This window comes from Lontra canadensis, unplaced genomic scaffold (genome assembly GCF_010015895.1).
Source record: "Lontra canadensis isolate GAN:19392208 unplaced genomic scaffold, GSC_riverotter_1.0 scaffold60, whole genome shotgun sequence".
In the NCBI taxonomy this organism is placed as follows: domain Eukaryota; kingdom Metazoa; phylum Chordata; class Mammalia; order Carnivora; family Mustelidae; genus Lontra; species Lontra canadensis.
In genome coordinates this window covers 7075435-7102136 of record NW_022631054.1, presented here as the reverse complement: position 1 = coordinate 7102136, position 26702 = coordinate 7075435, and the positions used below count along the sequence as shown (strand labels likewise).

At 41.0% G+C, this 26702-nt stretch overlaps 3 protein-coding genes across 4 annotated transcripts in view; all 3 read right to left on the bottom strand.

Moving 5' to 3' along the window:
* The window catches only part of ZMPSTE24 (zinc metallopeptidase STE24), a 40012-nt gene extending 36469 nt beyond the window's left edge, over window positions 1-3543 (bottom strand). Inside the window, exons 1-2 of one of the 2 annotated variants that reach the window (XM_032877400.1) lie at window positions 3205-3543; window positions 1080-1226 (exon numbers count right to left, since the gene is read on the bottom strand). In XM_032877400.1, the coding sequence (XP_032733291.1) occupies window positions 1080-1226; window positions 3205-3327 (270 nt within the window). In that variant the 5' untranslated portion in view covers window positions 3328-3543. The remainder of the gene's footprint in view (window positions 1-1079; window positions 1227-3204) is intronic. The other variant, XM_032877399.1, reaches the window with a different exon arrangement.
* A 6915-nt stretch (window positions 3544-10458) lies between these two features.
* On the bottom strand, window positions 10459-13147 carry TMCO2 (transmembrane and coiled-coil domains 2). Its single transcript, XM_032877028.1, has 2 exons — window positions 12898-13147; window positions 10459-10853 (listed from the first exon to the last, which is right to left on the bottom strand). Exons 1-2 carry the CDS (start codon window positions 13141-13143, stop codon window positions 10542-10544), a joined length of 558 nt encoding a protein of 185 aa, XP_032732919.1. The 5' UTR covers window positions 13144-13147; the 3' UTR covers window positions 10459-10541.
* A 6332-nt stretch (window positions 13148-19479) lies between these two features.
* RLF (RLF zinc finger) overlaps window positions 19480-26702 on the bottom strand; it is a 92154-nt gene continuing 84931 nt past the window's right edge. The window contains exon 8 of the mRNA XM_032877398.1: window positions 19480-24362. Coding sequence (XP_032733289.1) covers window positions 19716-24362 — 4647 coding nt within the window. The 3' untranslated portion in view covers window positions 19480-19715. The remainder of the gene's footprint in view (window positions 24363-26702) is intronic.

The following is a 26702-nucleotide window of genomic DNA, read 5'->3' as shown; positions in this document are numbered from 1 at the left end:
GGCTTCACCCTGAAGGAAACAGTGATAGCTTTAATATAAGAGAATAAGATGATCAGAAAACTGTGCTTCAGAATTCCTTTGGCTGCAATGTGGAGGACAGTTAAGAGTTAAGATAGAGGCAGGAAGGGTCGCCCTTCTCAACGGGGAGTTGGCTTCTCCCTCTCCCTCTGACCCCCCCACCCCCCCTTGTGCTTATGCACATACTCTCTCTCTCAAATAATAAAAAAAATCTTAAAAAAAAAAAAAAAGAAAAGAAAGAAACTATTCTGAGGGGCATCTGACAGGCTCAGTTGATGATCAAGTGACATTTGATCTTGAGGTAGTGAGTTTGAGCTCCATGATGGATGAAGAGCTTACTTAAACAAATATATATTTTTTTAAGAAGAGAGACAGAAACAGGAGGAAGGGCTGCTACTTTAAAAAAAGAGAAAAATAAAAAAAGAGAAAAATAAAAAAATTAAAAAGTTAAGCACCCGCCTTTGCCTTGGGTTATGATCCCAGGGTCCTGAGATCAAGCCCCGCACTGGGCTCCTTGCTCAGCAGGGAGCCTGCTTCTCCCTCTCCCTCTGCCTCTCTCTCTCAAATAAATAAAGTGAATCTTAGAGAAAAAAAAAAAAAAAAAGGCAGCAGGAAGGCAAGGAGGGACTGCTACAAGAATAACTTAACCAGGGATGCCTGGGTGGCTCAGCTTTTTGAGAAACTACCTTCTGCTCAGGTCATGATCCTGGAGCACCAGGATTGAGTGCCTCTCCCTCGGCTGCTCCCCCTGCTTGTGCTCTCTGTCAAATAAATAAATAAAATCTTAAAAAAAAGAAAAAGGATAACTTAACAATATCAGGTCGTTTTTCACGCCTGATCTATGACAGTTATCACACACCACAGTTTTCAGCTCCCTTACAATTACGTTTCAGCCTCTTTTGCTCTACACCCATTACTATTGATAACAAAGATTAAGAAAGCATTCTGGGATTTATAGGTACAGTACCCTCTTTTGTGTCACAAAAATACAAGATGGAAACAAACATTACAAAGTATTAAACAATACAATAGATTGTCTCTCCAAGAAGTAAATTACTCACAGTGCCTTCAATCTCTGAATAGAGTCCTGACCAGAAGCTGAAAGTACTTTTATCCAGCTGATACAGTCGGGATTTCTCAAAGGTTTCTGAATCCATGATCTGTCCTAACTCCGGTGGTACATGAGTTGTTGTTTTGTATATCCGTCTCTGAAATATTTTGAAGACAACACTCTGAGACAGTCAAATCAACTCATTTTTTATCACAGCAGTCATTTATGATAAAATACTGAGTGGTTTATAGCATTTATTGTCACTGAAGCCTACTGAATTTGCTCTATATACACAAAAAATATTTCATTTAATCGAGTGCACTGACCACTAAAACAACTGACTCAGGAAAGTAAAAGCAGAATGAGAAGTTGAGGCTAGCTGATTAGGTAAAATTAAAATCAGGGTTGTCATTACCCTTCAGTATGCATATGTGAACCAGAACGGTACAGGGCAAAGGGTTCCACTCACTCCAAGCAAAACACGCCTCCTATATAATTTGGAAAACAAATTCATGGAAAGGAGAAGGAAGCAAATATGCCAGCCATAAGTATTAACAGATATTATAACTAGTTATTAAACATGGTCCTAGAAACCAAATTAAGGGAAATTTGAGGAATGACAAATAGAAACAGACCAGCTCTTCAAGAAAGACAAACTTTGTAATTACACCAAATTCTAGACAGTAATTTCAGCCCATGGGACATAATACAGGGCACAGAAACTAAGCAATATAATGGATAGCATCTCCCGCAATGGTTTCATGACACATGGCTTCTCTATATATTATTGGGCACTTTTACCAAACCCTCAATAAAAGGGATTACATTAAAGCATAACAGAGTAAAGGAGACATTCATGAAAAGTAGTTACTGTAATTGGGCTTATCATTAACGTAAGACAGAAGTTCAATAACCCATCCCCAATTCCGACAGTATATACGTGTGTTTACTTTACGCAAAGGATCTTCTTAGGCCCTCAAGATTCTGGACTAATGAATTAGCCAATCGTATCTGTGTCAGAGAATCTAGTGCTATACTCTTGGGCGAGGGGCACCTGGCTGGCTCAGCTGATAGAGCATGTGACTCTTGATCCTTGGGTCCTGAGTTCCATCCTGATGTTGGGCACAGAGATCAATTTTAAAAAGACAAACAAAATGACTCAAAATATTATCTAAAAATAAATAAATAAAGATTCTGGCCTAAAAGAAGAGATCAAGATACAGCTCTTGATGAAGAACTAAAAATTTCAATTTAAAGACTCACACAGAATGTAATCCGAGAAGAAATTTGCAGAGGAAAATGGCTGTAATGCTCAAGAAAAAGAGTTCCAGAAGTTAAAAAGAGAAAGGCTCTCATAAAATAACCATCACAGTTGACACAATTCAATGACAACACAGAAGAGTGTAGATAAAGGACATCAGCAGTGAGATTGCAATAAAGCAAACTTAAAATCTCATTTAGAAGTTCAGATCTCTAATCCAGCGAGCAGCTCATTGTGATTATCTCCAGAAAATTATTAAGTAACATTCACTTCCTGCTTTACAGTTCTAATCGCTTAAACAATGATAAAGACGTTTTAAGTAAAACAAGAAAACACTGCTCTTTGGGCAAAACAACATACTGTATCCTTTTTTTTTTTTTTTTTTTTTAAAGAAAAAAAGTTCCGGAAAGGCTGTGAAGTCTTTATATTTTCAGAAAATGGTTTCCTAACCCCGTGGTTGAGCATGGTTACACGAATGTCATGGGGAAGTTGTGATTCTAAAAATTTTGCCTCTTCCTTTTGAAGGCACATGGGTCGCTGCCAAAGTTAAAGGAGGTTAAGTCCGGGCCCGAGGGCCCTAAGAAAGCTGTGGGCCAGGCACAGCCCAACTCTGACCAGGCGTCAGCCCTGCCTTCCCTTTCATCGGGCCCCAGGCGGCCTGGGTCCCAGGATCACGTTGAGGAAAACCTCCCAGAGGCACAAGATACCCTCAAGGCCAAGCCTGCCTTCGGGCCAAGTCAGGAGGCCTCGCAGGGACCCACCGGGTCGAAGCGGGCGCTGGGGCCGCAGCAATCCCCCAAGGACCTGGGGTCGAGATCGACGCTGGCCCGGGCTGCCCAGGTGTCGGGGTCGGGTGGGCCCTGTCTAGGCTCACCTGCCGCTGTGCTAGGAAGCTTTCCCAAAGATACACTGTCCAGGAGAAGAGCAGCACGGCCCCGAAGATACGCTTCTCAGCCGGCATCTCCCACATCGCGTCCAGCGACGCCCACATCCCCATGGCCACCCGGTTCCGCCGGCTCCTTCAGCGTGCACCAGTGCCACACCGTCACCAGTCCCCTCAGAGCGTCCCCGCAGTGCCACAGCGATATCCGTCCCTTCCGAGCGCCCCTACACCGACACCCGCCTCCATCCCACCCCCTCGGCGCACCCCGCAGTGTTACACCAACACTCTTCCCCGTGGCGACGCCCCCAGGGCCTCCTACTTTCGGCCGGAAAAGGACAATCGCGTCTTCCCCACTTCCGGTCCGAGGCCGGCCGGAGTCCTTGTGCCGAGTTCCGGCCTCAGCCAGTGCCGGCTCGGCGGCGTGCTGCGATCGCGCTGAGCTGCGTTACACCAGCTTTCTTCCCCTGCCCTCCTCTGCACTCCCGGTGCCCGCCAAGGCGGTTCCGGCCTTCTTCCTGGGGCCGGCAGGGCGGTGGAGTTCTCGTTTTCTCCCGGGCGGCAGGCGCATCCTTCGGGCGGGGGCTCGCCCTGGCTTAGCCCGCCAAGGCGAGCCCGCTGGTAGGCCGGACTCGGCGGGGGCTGACACAGACTGGGCCGCCGCTCCGGCCCTGACGCGGCCGGAAAGCACGATCCGTGCCCACGCCCGGGAGACCTGAGGGCCAAAGGGATACCCAACGGCGGGAGTAGGGACTAAAGGGGCAGGATTTTGGACCCCATTGGGGTGTTTCGAGTGCAGGCCTGTTGGAAAGTGTGCGGTAGTGATCAGATGTTCATTTAAAGGCGTCGCCTTTGCTCCCCCCCAACCCCAGGTGAAGTGGGGGTGGCATTTTGCCTGAGAGTGTGTTCTGGAGCAAACCAGGAAAACGTAGGTTAAAAACACCTAAACTGAAAGGGCCTTGCTTTCTCTAAGGACAAACTCATGTTAAAGCCCAGGGCCCTGTTTATCTTGGAATTGAAAAGTGAAATGGGGTGACGGGAACACCTGTTAACACATTTATTTGACTTGAAAAGGGAAACATTTTCTCACCAAAGAAAAGTCTAATTTGGTTAATTGGTTTGTCGAAGAGACTGGCGTTGCTAATTTGCATAATTATTATTTGCAATAAACTGAGCTAAATCTGCAGCTGCAACTAAAATATATTTAAATTACAGTAATATTGTAATGCTAAAGATGGTTGAAATTAACATGTCCAACTTCCCGACTCTTCCTAAATGCCTCTAAGAGAAAGTAATCAGTATAATTAAAAATCACTTGAGAAAATGAAGGACTCTAATGACAGGATAACATTATTTTTCTAGACAGATTGTTTCCGTTTTGGTTTTTGGTTTTTTGCCTTCAACGGAATTAGTAGTAGACCTAATTGACCTGTCAGCGAAGGAAGGAGAGCTATTTGACTTTTGGCTTACCACTCAGAAGGAAACCAAAGAATTGATTGGCATTTCTATAACAAAATTACCAGCATTCCCATTTACTTATGTGAGTAGTATTTCTTGGCACTGTGTCTATGGAAAGAGAAAACTGAAACTGAACCCTGTTAATCTAACCGTAAGATATAGTCATTTAGATACATTCATTAATTGGTGGGGAAGCCCCATCCATCTCACTGAGAGAGCATTTCCAGTAGAACTTTACCTTTTATATTTGTGTATTATCAAAACATAATTGTGCCATTTTGAGCAGCTGTATATTAAAGATAATAGTAATGACTACTCAATTCGCAAGAATTCTGATACTCAGAGCTATACAATGACAGGAAAAATTTTTAAATTCCCTTAATACATATTTTTATCACAAATAAGTAATCAATAAAAGGTCTTTGAAACATATAAATTATTACCTTTGGATAACATGGGGGAGTAGAAAATAAATATAACTTAGAGATGATGAAAGAATGATACAGAATTACCAAATGTGAAAGAGTTCATTTGTGTAATTTTATTTTTTTTTAAAGATTTTATTTATTTATTTGAAAGAAAGGCAGTGAGAGAGAGCATGAGTGAGGAGAAGGTCAGAGGGAGAAGCAGACTCCCCGTGGAGCTGGGAGCCCAACGCGGGACTCGATCCCGGGACTCCGAGATCATGACCTGAGCTGAAAGCAGTCGTCCAACCAACTGAGCCACCCAGGCGTCCCCATTTGTGTAATTTTAAATGGATGCTGATGGTCGTTGTTATGTAGAGTCTGTTTTCTACATTATAAAAAGTGATTTAAAAGTTTTATCTCAAATTGTCATTATTTACAGTTTGCCAGAGTTTACATTTATTACAACTATTTAAATTTACGATGGGGCACCTGGGTGGCTCAGTGGGTTAAAGCCTCTGCCTTCAGCTCTGGTCATGATCCCAGGGTCCGGGGATCGAGCCCCACATCCGGCTCTCTGTTCAGCAGGAAGCCTGCTTCCCTCTCTCTCTCTGCCTGCCTCTCTGCCTACTTGTGATCTTTGTCAAATAAATAAAATCTTTTTTAAAAAAATAAAATAAATTTACGATGAAAACATTTTTTTTTTAATTTGTAGAGAGGGAAAGAGTGCACACACATGTGCGAGTGTGCATGAGTGGGAGTGCCAGGGTTGGGGAGAAGAGGGAGAGAGAGAAGCCCAAGCAGGCTCCGTGCCCAGCGGGGCTCCATGCTCACAACCCTGAGGTCATGACCTGAGCTGAAAGCAAGAGTTGGAGGCTTAACCCACTGAGCCACCCAGCTGCCCCTATGATGAAAATTTTTAAATATCAACGTAAAAGTATGAGGGGATAAACATTTTTTCAAAACTCTCTCTCCCTAGTGTGTCATTGCCATGCCCTCTTTGGTCTTCTTGTCTTCATCTGTCTGGGTTCCTCCAGCTCCATCCTGCTACAGTTTATCCAAAAGCCTCAGAGAAACTCCTGCCAACCAAACTGTGGCTAAGAGCACAGATTTAGAATGAGGCTGGTTGAGTGCCTTTTTTTTTTTTTAGAAACTATTTTATTTTTTTATTAATTTTTTTTAATTTTTTTATTTTTTATAAACATATATTTTTATCCCCAGGGGTACATACAGGTCTGTGAATCGCCAAGTTTACACACTTCACAGCACTCACCATAGCACATACCCTCCCCAATGTCCATAACCCCAGCCCCCCTCTCCCGACCCCCTTTCCCCCAGCAACCCTCAATTTGTTTTGTGAGATTAAGAGTCACTCATGGTTTGTCTCCCTCCCAATCCCATCTTGTTTCATTTATTCTTCTCCTACCCGCTTAACCCCCCATGTTGCATCTCCACTTCCTCATATCAGGGAGGTCAGGTCATGATCCCAGGGTCCTGGGATCGAGCCCTACATCAGGCTCTCTGCTCAGCAGGGAGCTTGCTTCCTCCTCTCTCTTTCTCTCTGCCTGTCTCTCTGCCTGCTTGTGATCTCTGTCAAATAAATAAATAAAATATTTTAAAAAATAGTCAAGGAAGACCTCTCAGATTGACATTGGAGCATAAACCCAAAGAAAGAAAAGAAGCCACATGGGTGTGTGGGCAAATTGTGCCACGGAAAATAGCAAATAAAGGCCCTAAGGCCAGACAAGGTTAGCATATTTGAGGAGTAAGAGGGTGTGGAAAAAGGAGAGTAAGAAGGAGGGGGAGGGCAGATCATGTCAATATGCACAATCCTTCAGTTAAGAGCTTGACTTTTACTCAGAGTGAAATAAGAAGCCATTGGAAGGTTTTGAGCAGAAAAGTAACATCTCTTTGCCCACTGAGTGGAGAATAAATTGAATGGGGACAGAGATGGAAGCAGGGAGTCCAATTAAGGGGCCATTTTGAGAATCCGGTTGAGAAATGAGGGGGGCTTAGCCTAAGGTGGTATCAGTGGAAGGAGAAGTAAAGTAGGGAGAGTGATCATTTGTTCCCCTGTGCAGAAAGATAGTGTTTGGGGGTGCCTGGGTGGCTCAGTGGGTTAAAGCCTCTGCCTTCAGCTCAGGTCATGATTCCAGGATCCTGGGATCGAGCCTCACATCGGGCTCTCTGCTCAGCAGGGAGCCTGCTTCCCCCTCTCTCTGCCTGCCTCTCTGCCTACTTGTGATCTCTGTCAAATAAATAAAATCTTTATAATAATAATTAAAAAAAGAAAGATAGTGTTTGTAAATAGAGCGACTGATGTGTGTGAAGATCGAAATGGGAGCCTCAAAACAGGTTATTGGCAGGGCTTTGCGAAAGGAGACAGACTGAATTTGGAGGATAAAGATTCTCCTCTCTAGAGTGGTAGACAATGGTGTAGGATAGTTCATCTACCCCATCTAACCTGAAGGATAAAGTAGCTCTCAAGCCCTTTCTCCATTTTGCCTTAATTCTCTGCTTACCACGCGTCCGAGTTTCCTTAACTGATGCCCTGTACCTAAGTGCTTTGGTCTTAAGAATGACCCACCCCCACGCTGGGAATGAATACTCGGTGTCAATTTCTTGTGATTGTGGTGTGAATTACACACCCTTTCTGGGGAGCTGAGAACCAGAAACAAGGTGGCTCCCTCAGTTTCTACCACACAGTGCCTCCTCAGAGAAGCAGCCAGCCTGTTCTATCTACATCTAGCTCATTCTGTTCTGTCTCCCACACAGAATACCGTATCTATGTTACTCCCCTGTGTAAAAACCTACAGTGATCCATTTCCAACAATATGGTATGACCTTTAAGTGCCTTCATTATCTGACATCAGTCTATCGTCTAGGCCCTTCTTCTGATACTTCCCTTTGAAATACCCCAGAGACGTAACTAAGACAAGATGACTGGAACTATAAGGGAAGACACTGAAATGTAGACAATGCAAAAAGTGAGACATTGACTTCGACTTGTCCAAATTTATTTTAATTTTTTTCAAAGGAATCTCTACACCCAACGTGGGGCTCAAACTCATGACCCTGAGATCAAGAATCACATGTGCCACCGACTAAGCCAGCCAGGCGCCCTGAGAAACTGACTTAAAAGATTGCACGTGGCGGGACGCCTGGGTGGCTCAGTTGGTTAAGCGGCTGCCTTCGCCTCAGGTCATGATCCCAGCGTCCTGGGATCGAGTCCCACATCGGGCTCCTTGCACAGCAGGGAGCCTGCTTCTCCCTCTGCCTCTGCCTGCCATTCTATCTGCCTGTGCTCACTCTTGCTCTCTCTCTCTGACAAATAAATAAAATCTTAAAAAAAAAAAAATCTTTAAAAGATTGCGTGGCACTCCTTCAGCGGCAGAGTTCACAAACTTCTCACCTACACTCCAGATAACGCACATTGTTTGTAACTTCCATCTGTTCTGTTCACCACATCATGAATTAGAGCTGATTGGAGGATAAGATCAGTGTCTTACCCTGAAGCCAAAATTCTTTGTTGTGGTTTAGGAAATAGCCAGGGCTTCAGCCACCCTGAAATTCTCCTGTTCTCCAGCCAAGCCATCCTCTTTTTTATATGTCTCCAAGGTAATTCCTGAAGCACGAATGCCTTCCATTTCATTGTCTGCCCATGTAATCCTTTATGGGACTACTTCGCGTCACATCCTGGGCGAAGCCTTTCCTGGCCCTACCCTGTATTCACTGACCTTTGTTTACACTGAGTACACTATAGTACACAGAGGTTGCATTTTGATACTAGTATACTGGACAAAAATTATGATCAAAATTACCCTCATAATCCCTTAGGAAGATGCCACCAGGGAGATTGTTATATTGTCTCCTGTTGGATTGCATAGTCACTTTTTCTTCAGCATGGCAATAAATCACTGCTTCTTTCTTTGCACAAATGAAATATTTCATTTGGCTGTCAGATAGTTACAAAGTATTTCAATGACTGTATAATCACATTTACTGTGGCAAAAATGCACACAGTATAAGGCTTGTGGACTCTGAGACGCACCCACTGAGGGCATGGTCTATGGCCATCCTCCCCGCCCCTTGCCCTGCCCCATCAGAGTACACATTCATCAAGTGAAATGACAGGTAGGTACTTCCCCAAGCTGGGATTCACAAAGGAGAATTCAGCTAAATTCAAGATGATGTGATCCCACTGTATTATATATAACTCCTTGTTCTGAAAATACCTGCCCAACCAGCCAAACTGGGTGTTCCTGAAGCACAAAGGCCAGATTCCCAAGGACTATCATAATGCTTAGCCCAGAGTAAGTATCAATAAAAGTTGGATAAAAGTAAAGTGGCCCTTAGGTCCACCCCATCCTTGTCTAACTCTGGATAATTAATGCAGACAGACTCATAGGCCACATACTTCCCCTTAGGCTGAAGGCCAGCACAAAACTGGCCTACCTCTACAGGACAGTACACAGCATCGCCCTTCAACAGCACTATTTTGCTGTTTTTATTATATCTAATCCAACCTCTTCAGCATGGAGCTCAAGGCCATATTCTCTGCCCACTTTCCCTTTTTTCCCCATGGATTCCAGTTTGGCTCTCCTTTTCCATATGGCTGTTTATGGCCTCCAGCCTACCGAGTGGCATCATTATCTCTGAGACTTTTTTTTTTAAAGATTTTATTTATTTGACAGACAGAGATCACAAGTAGGCAGAGAGGCAGGCAGAGAAAGAGGGGGAAGCAGACTCCCTGATGAGCAGAGAGCCCGATGCGGGTCTCAATCCCAGGACCTTGAGATCATGACCTGAGCCGAAGGCCAGAGGCTTTAACCCCCTGAGCAACCCAGGCACCGCTGAGACTTTTTTTTTTTTAATGATAACAAATGTTCCTCTTTATTTTTTTTAAAGATTTTATTTATTTGACAAAGAGAGATCACAAGTAGGCAGAGAGGCAGGCAGAAAGTGCAGGGGAGGAGGCTCCCTGCTGAGCAGAGAGCCTGATGCAGGACTCAATCCTAGGACCCTGAGATCATGACCCAAGCTGAAGGCAGAAGGGTTAACCCACTGAGCCACCCAGGCGCCCCTCTCTGAGACATTTTTAAGATTGTATTTATTTGAGAGACAGAGTGAGCGAGAGAGAGAGAACACAAGATGGAGGAGGGCCAGAGGGAGAAGCAGACTCCCCACCGAGCAGGGAGCCGGATGTGGGACTTGATCCCTGGACTCTGGGATCATGACCTGAGCCCAAGGGAGAAGCTTAACCAATTGAGCCACCCAGGCATCCCTGAGACATTTTTGACAAGTAGTACACCCTACATTACCCCACCACACACATAAGTAGAAGCTGAATCCTATCAAAGAGAGAGCCAGTCCTTGAAGGGTAATTTCAATATAGTTCTCTATCTTTATTGACACACCACCACACATATGAGGGAAAAACAGTGCTTTTCTGGGAAAGATTGGAGTCCATCACATTTCAGATGTAGAAGTAAACCCCGATGTGGGCAAGGGGCTCTGGCAGTCAGAGCAGCTGCAGTAAGGCTCCGAGGAGCAATCCCTCTTCGTGGCAGTTTTGTGGGAAATGATCATTCCCTCCAGGTCCTTCACTTTGTTTTCCACTGCCTGAAGTTTTTTCAAAATTCTCTCTTGCAGGCCCAAGGACAGGAAGAGATTATTGTCTTGAACTGGAAGATTCCCTTCTGGGCTGACCAGCAAAGTCTGAAAAAAATCTGAGCCCTTCTTGTAAAGTTTGTAGAGGGTGATTACAAACAACAGTATTTTCTAAAACAAAACAACAGAAGTTGAGTGTTACTTGTTTATTCGTAGGAATGCCTCAGATTCAAAACAAAACAAAAACCTAATAGTAATGATAATCCCTCATTCCTATGCCAAGCGTCTGTTTCACAAAACATCTTCACATCTATTTTGTCTTTTGATCTTTCTCACAAAACAGAGTGATAGGCAGGTCAAGGGTTGTTATTTGCATTTAATTAATAAAGATGATAATAATAGATACCATTTGCTAAAAATTTGCCACATGCAGGGCTCTGTGCTAGGAGGTTGTTTTGCCCACGAGTGACATATTTACGTAGAAACAGCCCAGAACTGGTAGCCATTTAAACATCTTCCAGTTTGGACATTGTCCAAGGTCATATACTTGGAATGACAGAGCCAGGACTGAAATCCAGGAATTCTGACTTCCATGTTAAGTTCCCTCAGGACACAGTGGTCGGAAAAACTAGATTTGCTGGTCGTGGGGGAAAACTTTTTTTTTTTTTTTTTTTAAGGACCTAGGACAGATTCCTGTCAGGAGACAAATTAAAAACCAATCATCTTTTTTCCTTATTATGGTAACTGGTACTGCTTATTGAGTATTCATCATATGCTGAGATTCTATACACACAGTATCTCCTTTAACCCTCATGACCACCCTAAGGGAGGCACTATTGACAAACCCATCTTACAGATGAGGAAAGTGGGGTTTTTGGAGGCTGGTTGCTCTCCATTCACACAGCAAGTAATAGGACCAAGGTTTGAGACCCAGAAGTCCAACTCCAGAGCTCATGCTATTAACCACTTATTATACTACCGCTCTCTTGGCTGAGGTGTCTGGAGGGCTGCAAATTCAGCTAACTGAATTGAACATTAACCAAACAAGAGCAGAACCCAGAATTATAGATAATAGTGTGGGGTTTTTATTTTTTTTTACCTTATTCTATTAGCTAATTGAAATGTGTATATACCCACATATCCTTGTTGGGTATTTAGGTTAGTTGGGTTATAGTAAATAAGATTTTGGAGAAGATTTGAATTTGGAATCCTAAAAATTAGGTTCAAATCTCAGATTTGCCAGTTTTTACCGTCGACTTGGTTCAGTGATAACTAAGCTCCCTCGCCCACAAGACAGACATGATACTCCCTACCTTGCCTACTATGCAGGGTTTTGAAAGGTTAAGAGAATGCATGTGACCGTGATTCCTCGACAGTAGTGATATATGAAAAAAGTGAATGCTACAAAATGATCCAGTAATAACTTCTCTCAGCATTTACTAAATAAACCTTAAGAAAGTCCTTTTAAAATTCTGCCCCCTTAAGATTTCCACTGAAACTCAATGGACCTCAGTTTACTTGTTTGTCATATGAAAATAACCTCTATCCAACTCACAAAATTGTTGGGATTCTAAAAGCATTTTGACTATATTGTAAATATAGCTATTTTGCTGGTGATTAAACTATTATTATTATTGGTGATTAGAAGTATGGAAAATCCTAAATGTTTCTTACAATCCCAGCCAATTATACTTCTAGTCCCCAAAAGAACTTCAGTATATATATTGAGCCTGCTATTGTTAAAAGAAGGAAATAATGAAAATATTGTGATGCCTAAATGAATATACATGCCCTGGCATCAGTTACAGAACAATGTCACAGAATAGAAAGGCCATACCCAAGTCCCAATTATATTTGCAATGCCTATTCTTTTAAAAGGTACCCCTCATGGTCTCTGGCACATAGTAGGAAATCAAAGATGAATATGTGATCAAATAAACTTGGGGTTAGGCTGTCTTCTCAGTTTGTGAATTTTTTTGATCTATTTTATTCTAAAACAAGCCAAAGACCACTGTGAGAAAGAGCATTCTATGCTCAAAACCTAATTGGCAAAAGTTTTTAAGGTTAACCTGGTTTCAACCAATTTCAGAGACTAAGGTTCACCTTTTCTCATCCGCATGGTCTTAAAATTGGGTAACAGCAATACAGACAGGAGCGAGCTAACCAAATTTCAATTTAGAACTATTTAAATTCCTCTGTAACAAAAGAGTATGACCTGAATTGACTGAACACTTCGTTTCCATAAGGCATATACTCCTATTGCCAACAAAAGCAAAAAGAAAATCCCCAGGATAACTTGCACAGTTGGAGCAAGATTATCTAGTAGACCCAAATTTGTTTGCTGAGGTGGACTAGTGTCTCCCAGAAGACTTGCTTGCAGCCAATTCCATATTGAGCTCAAAGAAAGATAATCTACGATGTTGTTCCAGACAGGTGAAGATGAAGGAGATGTCGTCGACATTTTAATAAGAAAGCAGCTCCAGGAACTACATGTGCAGAGGCTTCAGGAACCTAGATATGAGTTAGTGAGAGCAACCTGGGAGCCCAGGTGTTCTAGAGCCATTGTGAACTGTGCATTATGATGTCACTGTTCTAAAGGTCAGCTTGCTTCCCACTCACCCGGTGAACTTTCTCACTCAAAACCAACCAGACAGTGGCTTGGATTTTCAGTTCTGTCATATTGCTTTCCTTGATTTTTGACAAGTTCTAGCTATAGCACAGCACTGTCCAATAGAACTTTCTGCAATGATGGAAATATTCTGTATCTGCTCTGTCCAGTATGGTAGCCACTAGTAACTTGGAATGTAAATAGTGTGGCTGAGGAATTGAATTTTACATTTTATTTAATTTTAATTACATTCAAGTAGCCAATGTGGCTAGTGGTTACCTTCTTGAAGAGTGTAGTTATAGAACATTTCTGATGATGCATGGAAGGGACAGCAATTATTTTCACATGGCAAATGAGAAAACAGGTTAAGTGGAGATTTGAGGAGAGAGCTTAAAGAAAGCTTTCCTAAAGAGTTAATAGTTTACTCAGTAAATATGGAGGGAGGTTATTCCTGGATTATTTTGCAGCATCCCTTTTTTCACATGTCACTATTGCTTAGAAATTGTGATCTTTGGGGAGACTATTTAAATATATTTGAGTCTCATTTTGCTTGTCTGTTTACAGACGGGGATTCCACATCCTTTGCAAAGCTTATATTAGAAACAGATGGTATAATTTTCTAAACACTTTGGAAACTATAGTGTGCTATACAATAACTTATATGGCATGTTATCAAATCAATTATTTACTGACTAGTACCTATCTACATTCAGCAAGCAGGTATGAAAACATAGTATGTATGGTCCGCACCCAAAACACTTATGAGAAGAGTTCATACACATTTATATTCTAAATTGAGATCAACTGTGAAGACAGCAAGAATCCAAATGAGGATTTGCACCAATAGGAGGGGGAGAGGCAAAAAGGAAGAGGAGAAAGGGTCAGTTAGGACAATTTTTAGAAAAATACTGTCTGATGCTATTCCGATTTGTTCATTCTGGTCGAAATAACAGTAATAGGGGGGCTTGGTTAGGAGGAATAGTTGTTCTGTTTTTGCAGGAAGGGGTGGTATGGCAAATTGCTTGGGGTGTTAGAGATACATCCAGAAAACAGAGTCTAATGTGCTGTTGGAAATGTAGTTATTATGACAGCTTGAAATAACGTACTGATTTACAAGTGACTGCTACTGATGCTGAACCCATAGACTGCTAGTGAATGTCAACAGTCAGAATCCTCTATAGGAAGGCATAACAGTGACTCAGATAAGACTTTGGATTTGGCTATTACAGGTTAAACATAGGTCAGGAACTATTAAAAAATGGTAACCAGAAACTTTGGAGAAAGATAGGGCTGTGACAATTAAATCATTACTTGAGACTCTCAATACTAGAGAAGAGCTCCCTATTACATGGCACCTCGCACTTCACTTTTAAAGCACTTAACACAATTATAGTTATTTGTGCAATTTTTGGCTTAACATCTGTCTTCCCTGACTGTTGTAAACCTAAGGAACACAGGGACTATGTCCCTTTTACTGACTACTATAACTCTATGGTTTGGCACAGAGCAGACATTAAATATTCGGTGAATACAAAGTCCCTTGGAAGAATTCTAAATATCGTTATGGCCTAATCTGTTCATTCATCAAGTGCCTATTACTGTATTTGTATACTTGTTCAGATAGAATCTTTATCGAGTAGCTGTTAAGAGGAGAGGCCTTTGGGAGTGCAATGGATCTGGGTTAAAAATTTTGGCTCTCCTATTCACTAACCTTGTTACCTTAAGCAAATTATACATAACCTGAGTCCTAATATCTTCACTTGTGAATTGGGAGTAATTCCTACCTTGTAGGTCTGTAATGAGAATTTGGTAATTTGTATAAAAGAACAAGCTACCAATACAGGTAAGTTGCAACTATTATCTGTAGTGACATCCATGACCAAATACAAGGTATTATAAATCTCAGTAGTGTAAAGTTCCTTAAAAGAAGCTAGTCCGAAAAGCCCATTTATAGTTTGACTGCCTTCTTATAGACCTGAAAACCTCCAGTGAAGAATTACCACATGCAAGGCATCTCAGCCCACCTTTGGTCAGAGCCACCCATCCATCTATCCAGCCAGCAGTCATCCAGACTACTTCCACCCAATAGTCTTCCACATCAGACTGTCTCAGGACTTGGCGTACACTGCAGCTTAATGACTCGTGCAATGCCTACTTTCATACTTTCAGAAGGTTCTTCATTGCCTTTCAAACAGAATTCAAAATGTAGAAGCTGGTTACATGACACTAAACTACCTGGTTGCTGTTGACCTACCCAGCCTCCTCTCCTTTCTCTTTCCCATCTTTACTCTCAACACTAGCTATAGCAGACTTCTCAGTGTCATGAAAACACCACAAAGCATTAGCGCACAATAGGATTACCTTGGTAGCTAATTCCTACTGGTTCTTCAGGTTTCAGTTCAAACATCACTTCCTCAAGGAAGTTTTTTCCTGGCCTTTTTTGAGGTCCCATCGCAGCCACAGCACTTTTGATTGTCTATCTTCTTTAGATAGAAGACGACTATCGATCTTCTTTAGGAGACTCTAACCTCCACAATGCAGGAAACCTACTGTGTCAATGTTCAACACCCAGGAGCTAGTAGATGTCACGGGCTTAAGTGACTATTTGGATATATCTTTGCTGCACTTCCAGTCTTCTCTATTTTCCAACCTGTCAAATACAGGTTGACAGGTTTTTAAATCTCCTATCCTGGTTACCTTTCTCAAAGTGGTTCAGACCTCCAAATGCAGTCCGTCACAGAATCTATTCCTGCAGGTGTAGATGAAGCAAGTCAGATTACAGTGTGGGCACTCTTTCCAGACTCACCTCTGCCTAACAGAAGGTTTTGCCCCTCAGTCAGCAGGATAAAGCAATGAGGTATCACAGTCTGTTGTAGGGGTGGGAGGTGGGGAGAAGGGCCTGAGCAACTTTTCTGACTTTTACAAGTTTCTCAGAAATGAAAGTTTTCCTCTTTCCTCAAATGAGGAAATGTCAATAATTGATGTGTGATTGGAACTGGATTTGCATGACCTGGCTTTTAATTACACTTCAAACTTTATCTCCCATTATTCACTTCCGTAAACAATATGCTCAGTTTAATTAAAGAACTGTGGTTTTTTTTGTACTTTAAATGCCACTTGCAACTTTCCAATGTTCTTCCTTCACATGAAGTTCCCCTGATACCCTTCCAGTTGAAAGAAATTGGGAGACAAGTCTCCATCCATACCCAGCTTTTATCAGCTAGACAAAACACTTCACCCTTTTTATCTGTCAAATGAGGGTAAAAGTACCAATACAGAAGTTATGAAAATTCAGTAAGAAAATCTATGGCTCAATCAGTTAGGCATCTGCCTTCAGCTCAGGTTATGATCCCGGGGTCCTGGGACTGAGTCTACATCAGGCTCCCTGTTGAGCTGGGCTCTCCTTCTCCCTTTCTCTCTGCCCCTCCCCCCCCCATTTGTGCTCTCTCACTCTAACAACAAAAAAAGTGTAATTATAATTACCGTTATTATCCTGAATTTTCACAGTACTTTCCACTTTGTTCTAGTCATTGCTTTACAAATTTTTCCATGCCTATGAATATCTATAGAGATTTTACTAAAATCCAGATTTGGGGCCAGAAGGTCTGGAGTGGGGTCTGGCCTGACCGTCAACATTTCTAACAAGCTCCAAGGTGATGCCCATGCTGCTGGTCCACTATCACACCAGGATTAACAATGTTTAAGCCACCCCAGCCCTCACATGAAAGCTTCACACTGGAAGATGCTTTGACAAATTTACTTTGGTATTTTTATCACCCAAACCATCTGAAATAGTCTCTAAATACAGGTGCACTTAAATATTTGGTTAATGACTAATTCCATCTTCCAGTGTTGGCAATGCAGGTCAGAAGTAGGCAACCTGGGACAAAGAAGAGAGGATAGATTTGGGATGGAACCTCTAGAATACTAATCAAAAACCTTCTTCTCTATCATTCCCCACCCTCTCTTTCACATGTGTTCATGAACATGGGGAAACACTGAAACAGGGAATTCTGGGTAAAAAGATAGAATAAAAGTGTTGGGCACTCCCAACTTATACCTATCATTTAGGGGGCATTCTTGAATTTTTAAAATTCAAGCCTTTTTAAGGCTCTGAGGGGCACTTGGGTGACGCAGTCAATTAAGCCTCCAACTCTTGATTTCAGCTCACGTCGTTATCTCAGGGTCATGGGCCCTGCATGGGCTCTGGGCTCAGTGCGGAGTTTGTTTTTTCTGTTCCCTCTGTTCCTCCCCCATTCTCTAATAAATAAATTAAAATCTTTAAATAAAAAAGGCTTTAAAAACGAAGCCAATGCTTCCAGATTTGTACCAGCATGGGGACAAATCCCAAAGATACATCAAGTAAAAATGAGTACTAAAAGCTACAAGAATTAACTCTCTGACCGTCTGTATTATCATAGAACTGCACATGCTACATTTGATATAAAAGTTTTTAATAAAAATCAAATAAAGCAAGATGCTCCAGCGGGAACAGAAAGTAATCTTATGATGAACCACTTTGGCTTGCACTTGAAGCAAACTTTCAAGAGTTCTGAAAAATAGGGTTTGGTTCCACCACAAACAGACTCACTTGGTCCTTTCAGGGGATAGAAATTAGGGGCAGCTGAGTAGATGTAGTTCAGTCTTAAGCAAATTAGCAACTTTCTCTTGTTCTGGGCTCAAAATCTCTAGTATAAGGAATTTTAAGAATGAAGCCACCAGATGTTTCTCATACTCAGATCACAGAGTGACTTTTTCAAGAGGCTATCCTGTATCTCCTCACAGATGAGTAAACAAGCCAACAGAAATTAGCTAAAGGTCCCAAGGAGTCAGTAGTAGCCTTAGCCTCTAAGATGTTCCACGGTTTCTGCCACTTTTCCTTGCAAAAGATTATTTGAGAGCCCTCTGTTACCTTCTGGAATCTGAACCAAGAAACTACAGGGCAGGGGTGTGCTTTAGACTTAGAGTAAGAGGCAGAGAAAAGATCTTAAAATCCTAACCACGGACATGGAAAGGGATGTTAGGAGTGTCTGAATCACTTCACTGCTAGCTAATGAAAGTGACTGAGAATCTCACAAGAACAGAGAATAAAGCTGCCGTTATTTGTAAGAACACACTACTTTCTTTGTCATCAGACATACATGGCTCACAATCCACTGAGGCTCAACACATCTAAAGACCAAGCTCATCTTGGCTTTCCATCCTCTTCCCCAAATTCATTTCCACCTTCTGAATTTCCTCCTCAATTGGATGCATCACTACCAAATCGTTGTCTTCCTCAAAATATTTTTTTCACCTTCCAAGGCCTAGCAACCCTTTCTTTAAATTTCTCAGTTTCATCTCCTCTTTCTTGTTCTGCAGCTGTCAGTATAAAGCCTCATCACATTTGCCTCTCATACTTCAACAGTCTTAGTATCGGTTTCCATTCTCAGCCCCTCAAATCATGCTCGTGATCTACAAATTATTAATTTAACATTATTAAAGTTAATATTATGTTATTTTGTTCAAATCCTTCAAAGGCTCTCAGCTGCCTGTGGACTCAAGTCCAAACACCTTAGCATTCATGGTGGGCTAGCTCTGTAATAATCTCATCACCTCAGTGCTCCCCTTTCACTGCAGCCTACCAAATTCTTTGTAGTTCCCTGGAAACATGATTGCATCCATCTATGCCCATCATGTTATGCTTTCTACCCAGACAACTTTTCTTCTACCTGAACAACTCCTGGACATCCTCTTTTGGGAGTTACCTTGACTCTCAGAGCTAATTCCTCAATTTCAGAATTTTCTTTGCACAAAAAATTTTAAGACAAGTCATTCAGAAAGAAGCTTGATCTAAGTGGTTTGGTTAATAAAAACAAAAAACTAGTGGGGCAAAATACTAGTGCACGTTCCAGAAAATACAAGTGCAGTTTATGTATGGCATGAAAACTCATTATGAGTAAACAAGAAATGGGTGAAAAATTGTAATTTATTGAAACTCAACTCAAAAAATATAAGATGCTGTAGTGTACAATATATTACACAAAGCACCCTCAGGTGCACATTCAAGTCAAGTAAGAACTCCATATCCCTTTCCCTAGCCCTCCCACCCTGGGATCTTAGTATTTGTTCCATATACAATCATGCACACGTAATTTGAAAAAGGAAGCCCCAATATATTTTGATGTATTAATTAGCACCAAACAAGAGTACAGTTCCATTTTTTTAATAAACAAACAAACAAACAAAAACCCCAATCAATAAACCAACTGGAGAGCTAATGGACTCAGCCAATACTGCTGACATAGATATTATACATTCATGTAAATACACAGCCTATTCTACCCTAAACAATGGTGTGGCTGGTTCTCAGCCTTTGTTCAAGTTGGCAATTGTCCCCATGTTGCAGTGTTGGAGCCAGTCTGTTTCTAAAACAAAATTGCTATTTAGGAACTTCCTACACAAAGCTCATCTGTCTTTTTTGTTGGAAACAAGTCTAAAATTGGTGTGGAAAACTTAGATCTTTCAAGGACAACCACTGGCCGAAGATAATGAAGCTGTTTTAAGGCAAGCTCTCCACAGTCTGTTAATGCTTTGTCCAATACAACCCTCAGGTTTTCCAAGGAAGGAACTGCTGCTGTCTCCGCTACTATCAAAGGTGGGATTGCAGTCAGGTTCTCATGAATTGCAGAGTCATTGGAAGAATGAGGTATGTCAACTTCAGGGTCATTGTCATTCACCATATTATTTGCCATAACACTCCCTGTTAAGTCATTACTGGGTTGTGAAGAATTACTTAATGTTAAGTGCTCCGAAGGCTCCCAATCATCAAAATCGTCTTCCTTCTCTTCACTTTCCTGAATAAATTTCAGAAATGAAGATTCAAATCCCATAGGTTTATAAGTCTTCAAATCAAATGACCTGGGCTGTGGATGCTTCCTAAAATTCTCTTTTGGGACATGGGTTGAATTTTTTACAGTGTTTTCTTGCCCTGAACTTTGCTGCCCAGTTTCAGAGTCTTTGATCCTTGGTAAAGGCAGCTGGAAACTTGTGAAGTAAGTCCCACTTTCAGTCCCACTAGGATTAGGTATGGAATTTTCTATTTTACAAGGAGGAGACTGAACTATATTACATTGTTCCAAAGAAGTGGTTTCTGAACTATGGTTACATTTCAAAGTTCCTCTGTAGAGCAGATTATCTGCATCAAACACTGGTTTGCTTTCTGTACATCCTTTCTGACCTCCTTCCCTTTCACCTGGATGAAGGGAATCCGTGCTCTGGGCAGGCACGCTACTGTCACCTGGGGAATGGCTGTGCTTTGTGTGCTCGGATTCACAGCTATTTTCTTCTTTCTTTATATAGGGCTCTGCTTCAGAAGGGGGCTCCTCCTTAATTTTGGTACCATACTTAACACAGACGACAAGATTTTCCATCTGTTGCTCTAAATAGGCACTACTCATCTGATGGGTACGTTTATAATGCCTCACTATGCTGCTCTCCAGCTTCACCACAGATAAGCATCCTTGAACCATGCAGGGATACTGTGTGTGCTCAGACTGCTCCACACACATATGAAGGGCTTCAGCTCTTGTTTTAAAACTAATTGGTGCCTTCTTTTCTTTGATTAAACTACACTTTTTAGCCTTAGCATTAAACGATCTCCTGGTAGTCTGATGTCCATGCCCTTGAGCGAGCGCCGTCGGACACACCTTTTCACTCCTTAGTAGCCTTTCATTTGCCACTTTCTGGCTTCTAAACAGATCATCGTAATAGTCCTTATGTCGGTAATATACGTGTTGAGAATAATTACTGCGATGGGTGAAAATCTGACCACAGCCATTAAGATCACAATGTATTTCATAATCTGAATGTATTTCTCCTTCAATATTATGCTGTTCCATCAAGTGGTGCTTCAACTTGCTGAACGTGTAAAAAACTGCAGGGCACTGAGGCTGGTTACAGGAAAACCTTGCTGCAGATTCAGCTTCGGAAAGCACTTTAGGCTCTTCGATATGGTCTAGGTTATGAGAGTCACTACAGTGCTTCGCAAGAGCTTTGGAACATAGGAAGCGTTTGTTACATTCCTTGTATTTGCAAGCAAATATCTTTTTACATTTGACAAGTTCCCTTTTGGTTCTTGCTTTGTCTTTCTCTAAACATAATTGTTCTTTGTTGTACTGATGTACAGTTCTGTAATGACGAATCAAGCCTTTTAGATTGGTGAATGAGGAATTGCAAGTTTTATGGATACAATGGAATGGTTTGTGGTATTTATTCAAAATATAGCAGAGATTTCCTTTAGCAACAGTTCTCCTGCTACCTCGTCCCTCTCGTCCTTCTCGTTCTTCTCTATGGCCACCTATTGGTGATGAAATATCAGAGGTCTTACTTTCTGTTTCTTCACAAGATGACTCCAAATCTGTTTCTGAACTGCATTCATCCTTTTTAGAGTGACAGTGTGGCTTCTCAGAGTTAGTGCTGGGATCACCGCCAAGTTCTGTGGAGCAATCACCTTTCAATCTATCTACTGAGCATGGGCCTTCATGATCACATTTTTCATTATCTAATAGTTTGTGAGTTACTCTGTCACTGCCAATTTGATGTTTATTTTTATAATGAATCCTAAGGTGTGTTTTTCTTGTAAATGACCTTTGGCAAATATGACACTGGAATGGGGAATACCGATGTTGAAACATGGTTAACTGAAGGACTTTTTCTTTTGAATAATTGTGTTTTTTAAGATAATGCATTAACAAAGCCTCTCTGGTCACAAATTCATATTTGCATCCTTGAAGCTCACAGAAAAAAGGCTTAGCTGCCAACTGTGCAAGGTACTGACTTGGCATATTCTCATCTTGATTCTGAAAGTTAAGGTCTGAGATAGTAGGTGAAACTGATTGAAGAGACTTAGCACCACTGGATGGGTACCCCTGCAATGACCCTGAGAAAGATCCATGTGTTATTGAGTTTTTCAAGCTTAAATGTTTCAAGCGTAACAAGAGTTCCAACATGGTATCCTCTGTACATGGCCTTTTAGAAGCACAAATGGAAGGTTCTGAGGAATAACCTTGATATTCTCGTTTGCATTTAGTATGGATATTATGATCAAGACCTTCATCTGGAGAGTCACTATTTGTATCTGAGCTGGGTTTAGGTTCTGCATCAAACTTTTCAGTTGTTTGATTATGTTCATTACCCAAACAGGGAAAGAGATCTTTTGTCTTTATCTTTTTGGGTTTGAAATGGTATGGATGAACCTTCCGTAGATGCTTCTGCATCCCTCTTGCATTTTTGTACGTGGACCCACAGCCATCAAAACCACAGGTAAACTTAGTCCCATCAAAACAAACTGCCACATTGGAACATTTTTCTTTTAAACTGGAGGGCATGAAGACTTTCTCATGAGATAATAATATATCCTGCATGGTTTCGGAGTGATCCAGTGTATCAATTAACTCTTCGTTCATGGAAGCTGAAGAGCTATGACTTAACTGATCACTAGAATTACTGTCACTGTTTTCTTTCAGATTTTCTGTACTTTCTATTTGAGAACTAGCTGATCCTGCACAGAAAAGATCCTCCGGTAAATGCGATTTATCAGTTTGGTCAAGTATATGGGGCTGATCAATACAATCTTGCTTTTCACCTGGTGCAGCCTCCTCAAGTTTCACCGATTTCTTCACATCTCCATTTGAACTTTCAACATTATGCATCGAGAGGTGATCCTGGTATTCAATTTTGGAATAATAGAACTTTTTACAGCCAACAAAGTTGCATGTGTAAGATGCATCCCGAAAGTGTTGTGCTTCATGGTGGTAAAGCTGTCCCAAGTCACTGAAAACAATATTACAGCCATTTAATTCACATTTATAACGCAGATCATCATGTTTTTGTTTATGGTTAAGTAGTTCATTCACTGATCCAAACCTTGCATAGCAATCTATAGATACACACATATAAGGTTGAGGACCACAATGCACTTGTTCATGCTCCCGCAGGTGAAAAGCAGACATGAAATGTCGTCGACAGTAAGTACACTTCTCTCTTCTGTTTTTCATATCCAAGTAGTGCTTGGCATTTTCATCATTATTTTGGTGTTCAGCTTTAAGATGCACACTTAAGTATTTAAATTGCTTAAATACACGGGAACAGTCTGTGCCAGGACATGGGTACAAATCTCTGTCTTGCAGGTGGCAATCTTCTAATTTGCTGAATGTGACATATTCATGAGACTCTCCTTTGGCTTGTTCATCTAACGACTGGTTTTGCTCCAGGGTTGCAGAGGGGCTCTTGGGACAAATTCCTTTTTGAGAGCTTTTCAACAGTAATTTCTTTCTAGAGCGGTCCCTTCTGCTTGGTGGCATTTTAACATGTTCCATCACATGAGGAACAAATATTTCTTTTCTCTTGAATTTTTTAATACAAACTGGACAGGTATAAATTCCATCTTCCATATGCATCTTAGAATGATGAAGAATCCTGGCCTCTATACATTCCCGCTTACATAACAAACAAAAAAATTTATACTGAAGCCACCTCTGGTATCTTTCAGAAGAACCAATGGGTTTTTTATCTCTTTTCTCCTTATGCTGATCTGTCAAATCTCTTCTTCTATACTGTTTGTCTTCTTTACCTTCCTCATAGTCACTGAGAAATGACTCTAAAACATCTGTGTCATTAATTGATATTTCATAGCCACTTAGATCATCATCAGAATCGGAGGCTTCTTGTCCGAGCAGTTGGTGGCAGTGTCGTTTTAAAGTTTTCCAGTCCCAAAATTCAGGATCAAAAGGCCAGTGGGCTTTTAAAGCTAGTAAGAGCTCACATCGGAGAGAATTTGGAACTGGTGCATTTTCTTCATCAAATTTTTGATCTGGCTGCAAATACAGTTCTTCCAACATATTGAATCCATCCAAACTGGGTTCAATTAAGAATTCTGTAAGCTGACAGGCTCGTCTGACTTCTAAATCTTCCGGTAAAAGACAAGCAATTGTTTTACAAACTGATGCCTTCATTTCTTCATCCTCACTTGATCTGAGTTGAAGAGCTCTGACACATAGTAAAATTGACACCCCAAGACCAGCATCTTGTGCCTATAAGAAAAACAGGGGGAGGGGAGAGGGGAGTTATTATTCTTTTTCATTATGGAAATATTGCATAACTTTCACTGGTAAGACATATACATCTCAAAACTTTTAGAATTCTTAAATTTATCTTTAATCTTTCTTCCTGCAAGTTACATTTAGATCCTTCCCTGTCTCAACATGCAAAGGACTGGATTAAATGTTACAACCATGAACAGTTACAATGTACATTTATAGAACGTCCAACTTTATAAGACACTGCATACCAAAGCAATCTCTAACCCTTAAGGAATATATGTCAAATGTATAAACAATAAAGTACACGAACTCAAAGGAATTCAGGATAAATAAAGTCACTGAAGGATTCAAAAAAGAACTGTCTTAAGCTGGTTAGGAAGGACAGGGCTTAAATAAATGGGTATAAGAGGAAATGCCTGTATAAAAGTGAGTTTAGGAATCAATTTGATTGAAGAAACATATGTGTCATGAACAGCTGGGTATTTTCAAAATCTTAAGGCTAAAATAAATGATTCTCCCAATTTCCTCCCCCACTTTTTTTTTTTTTTTTTTTAAAGAGAGGGGGAAGGAGCACAGCGAGGGAGAGAATCTTAAGCAGGTTCCATGCCCAGCATCCAGCCCAACATGGGGCTGGGTCTCACAAACCCTGAGATCATAACCTGAGCTGAAATCAAGAGCCCAATGTTTGACTGAGCCACCCAAGGGTTCCTCTGCATTTTCTCCTAAAGGAATTAGTACTTTAGTCCTAATTAGCTATAGGTGTAATGTATTTCAGCTTCCCATGGGAAAAACAACAGAAATTTAAAAATCTCTCTATAGCAACAGGTTCTCAGAACCAATCAAAAATCAGGAAAAAGATCTGGTCATGTGATAAAACGTTAGTGCATACTAACAACTTATGTGAGAGGCTGAAATGGAATGTGAAAATATTATAAACAAAGACAAGTGGAATTATATGGCTGAGTGGCTTAAAATACGTACTTAGGAGCATAACAAAGTTTTTAAAAAAGTAACCTCAAACAAACAAACAAACAAACAAGGAATCTCTATGCCTAAAGTGGCGGTCAAATGCACAACCGTGAGATCGAGACTCGCATGCTCTACCAACTGAGCCAGCCAGGTGCCCCGAGAGCATAGAATTTTCAGTCAGACTTTGAAGGCCTTTGAACCCCAGCTTCACTGCAGTGATGAGTTCTTAACTCCCAGGCTGTTGCTGCCTCATCTATAAAATGCTAACAGCAGTGATAATATCAGATTTTCCTCCTAACATTATTCTAAAAATGAAGTAAGATAACATAATTACTACATTGTTAGCACATCTTAAGTATTCATCAGAATACCATGTAAAATAACTGAGGGTAAGTTCTACTGTTCAAATTGGTCATCAATTTGTTAAGCAATTATTCTGTGTTGGGCACCATTCCAAATTCTAGGAACACAAAGAAACAACTATCATCAATTTACAGAACCCTTACTACATTCTAGGTACTATTCCAAATACTTTTTTTCATATATTATCCCCATTTTATAGATGAAGAAATCATGGCTCATCATGTTAACTGCCCAAAATCACCAAGTAGTGAGCAGAGGAAAAAGGATTTAAACTTAAAGCAATCTTTGTGCGTAACTTCAGTTCTTAACCACTTTATAGCCAGTAAGAATTCTAAAGGTTATCTAACATGGCTATAATCTATGTGCTCTGGATATAATATGCCATACCACTCTTGTTCAGCTATGTGGCTTAAAATCAATTTAGCCATGTCCATCAATGCCTTCAAAATTCAGCTCCACATTCCATATCCTAATTCTAATTTATTCACCACTCTTTTAACAAGTAACTTCTTGTTATAGCTATTCAGAATGTATAACAGTGTTTTTAGACTGTTTTTTGAAAAGTGCTTAGCGATTTCATAGATTTTACCATTTCAAACAAATTTGGCTATTTAAGAAAGAATGGGCATTCTTTGCTGTTTATCTTTGTCTTCCAAAAAGGAGTTAAATAATAATAATTTGTTGAGAACCTATGAGTTATTTTAAAACTTAACAGACCCTCCAAGTCCCCTGTGCTCTGATTTAGAAGTGATAATCTTCTATCACATTATACAATTTGTCCAAAGACCTATGGCTAGTCTTCACTATGCTACAAACTAGGTTTATGATCCTCACAAGTCACACACCTCCAATTTTCAACCTCTTCATTACTAAAGAGAAAGAATTAAACTAGACAAAGTCTTGTTTTGCAAACAGTAAGCACCGCATGTTCCACCAAAAAGGGCCATATGGCCAAATAAACTGGATTCAAAATGATCCCTCTTCTTGTTACTTTCATTT

Excerpts from the sequence above, each read along its gene's own strand:
- TMCO2 (XM_032877028.1), bottom strand. The coding sequence starts at position 13,143 with ATGTCGACGACATCTCCTTCATCTTCACCTGTCTGGAACAACATCGTA. Across the intron at positions 10,854-12,897 it reads GAAGTGTTCAGTCAATTCAG|AAAATACTGTTGTTTGTAAT; the intron begins GTCATACTCTTT and ends GTTTTGTTTTAG.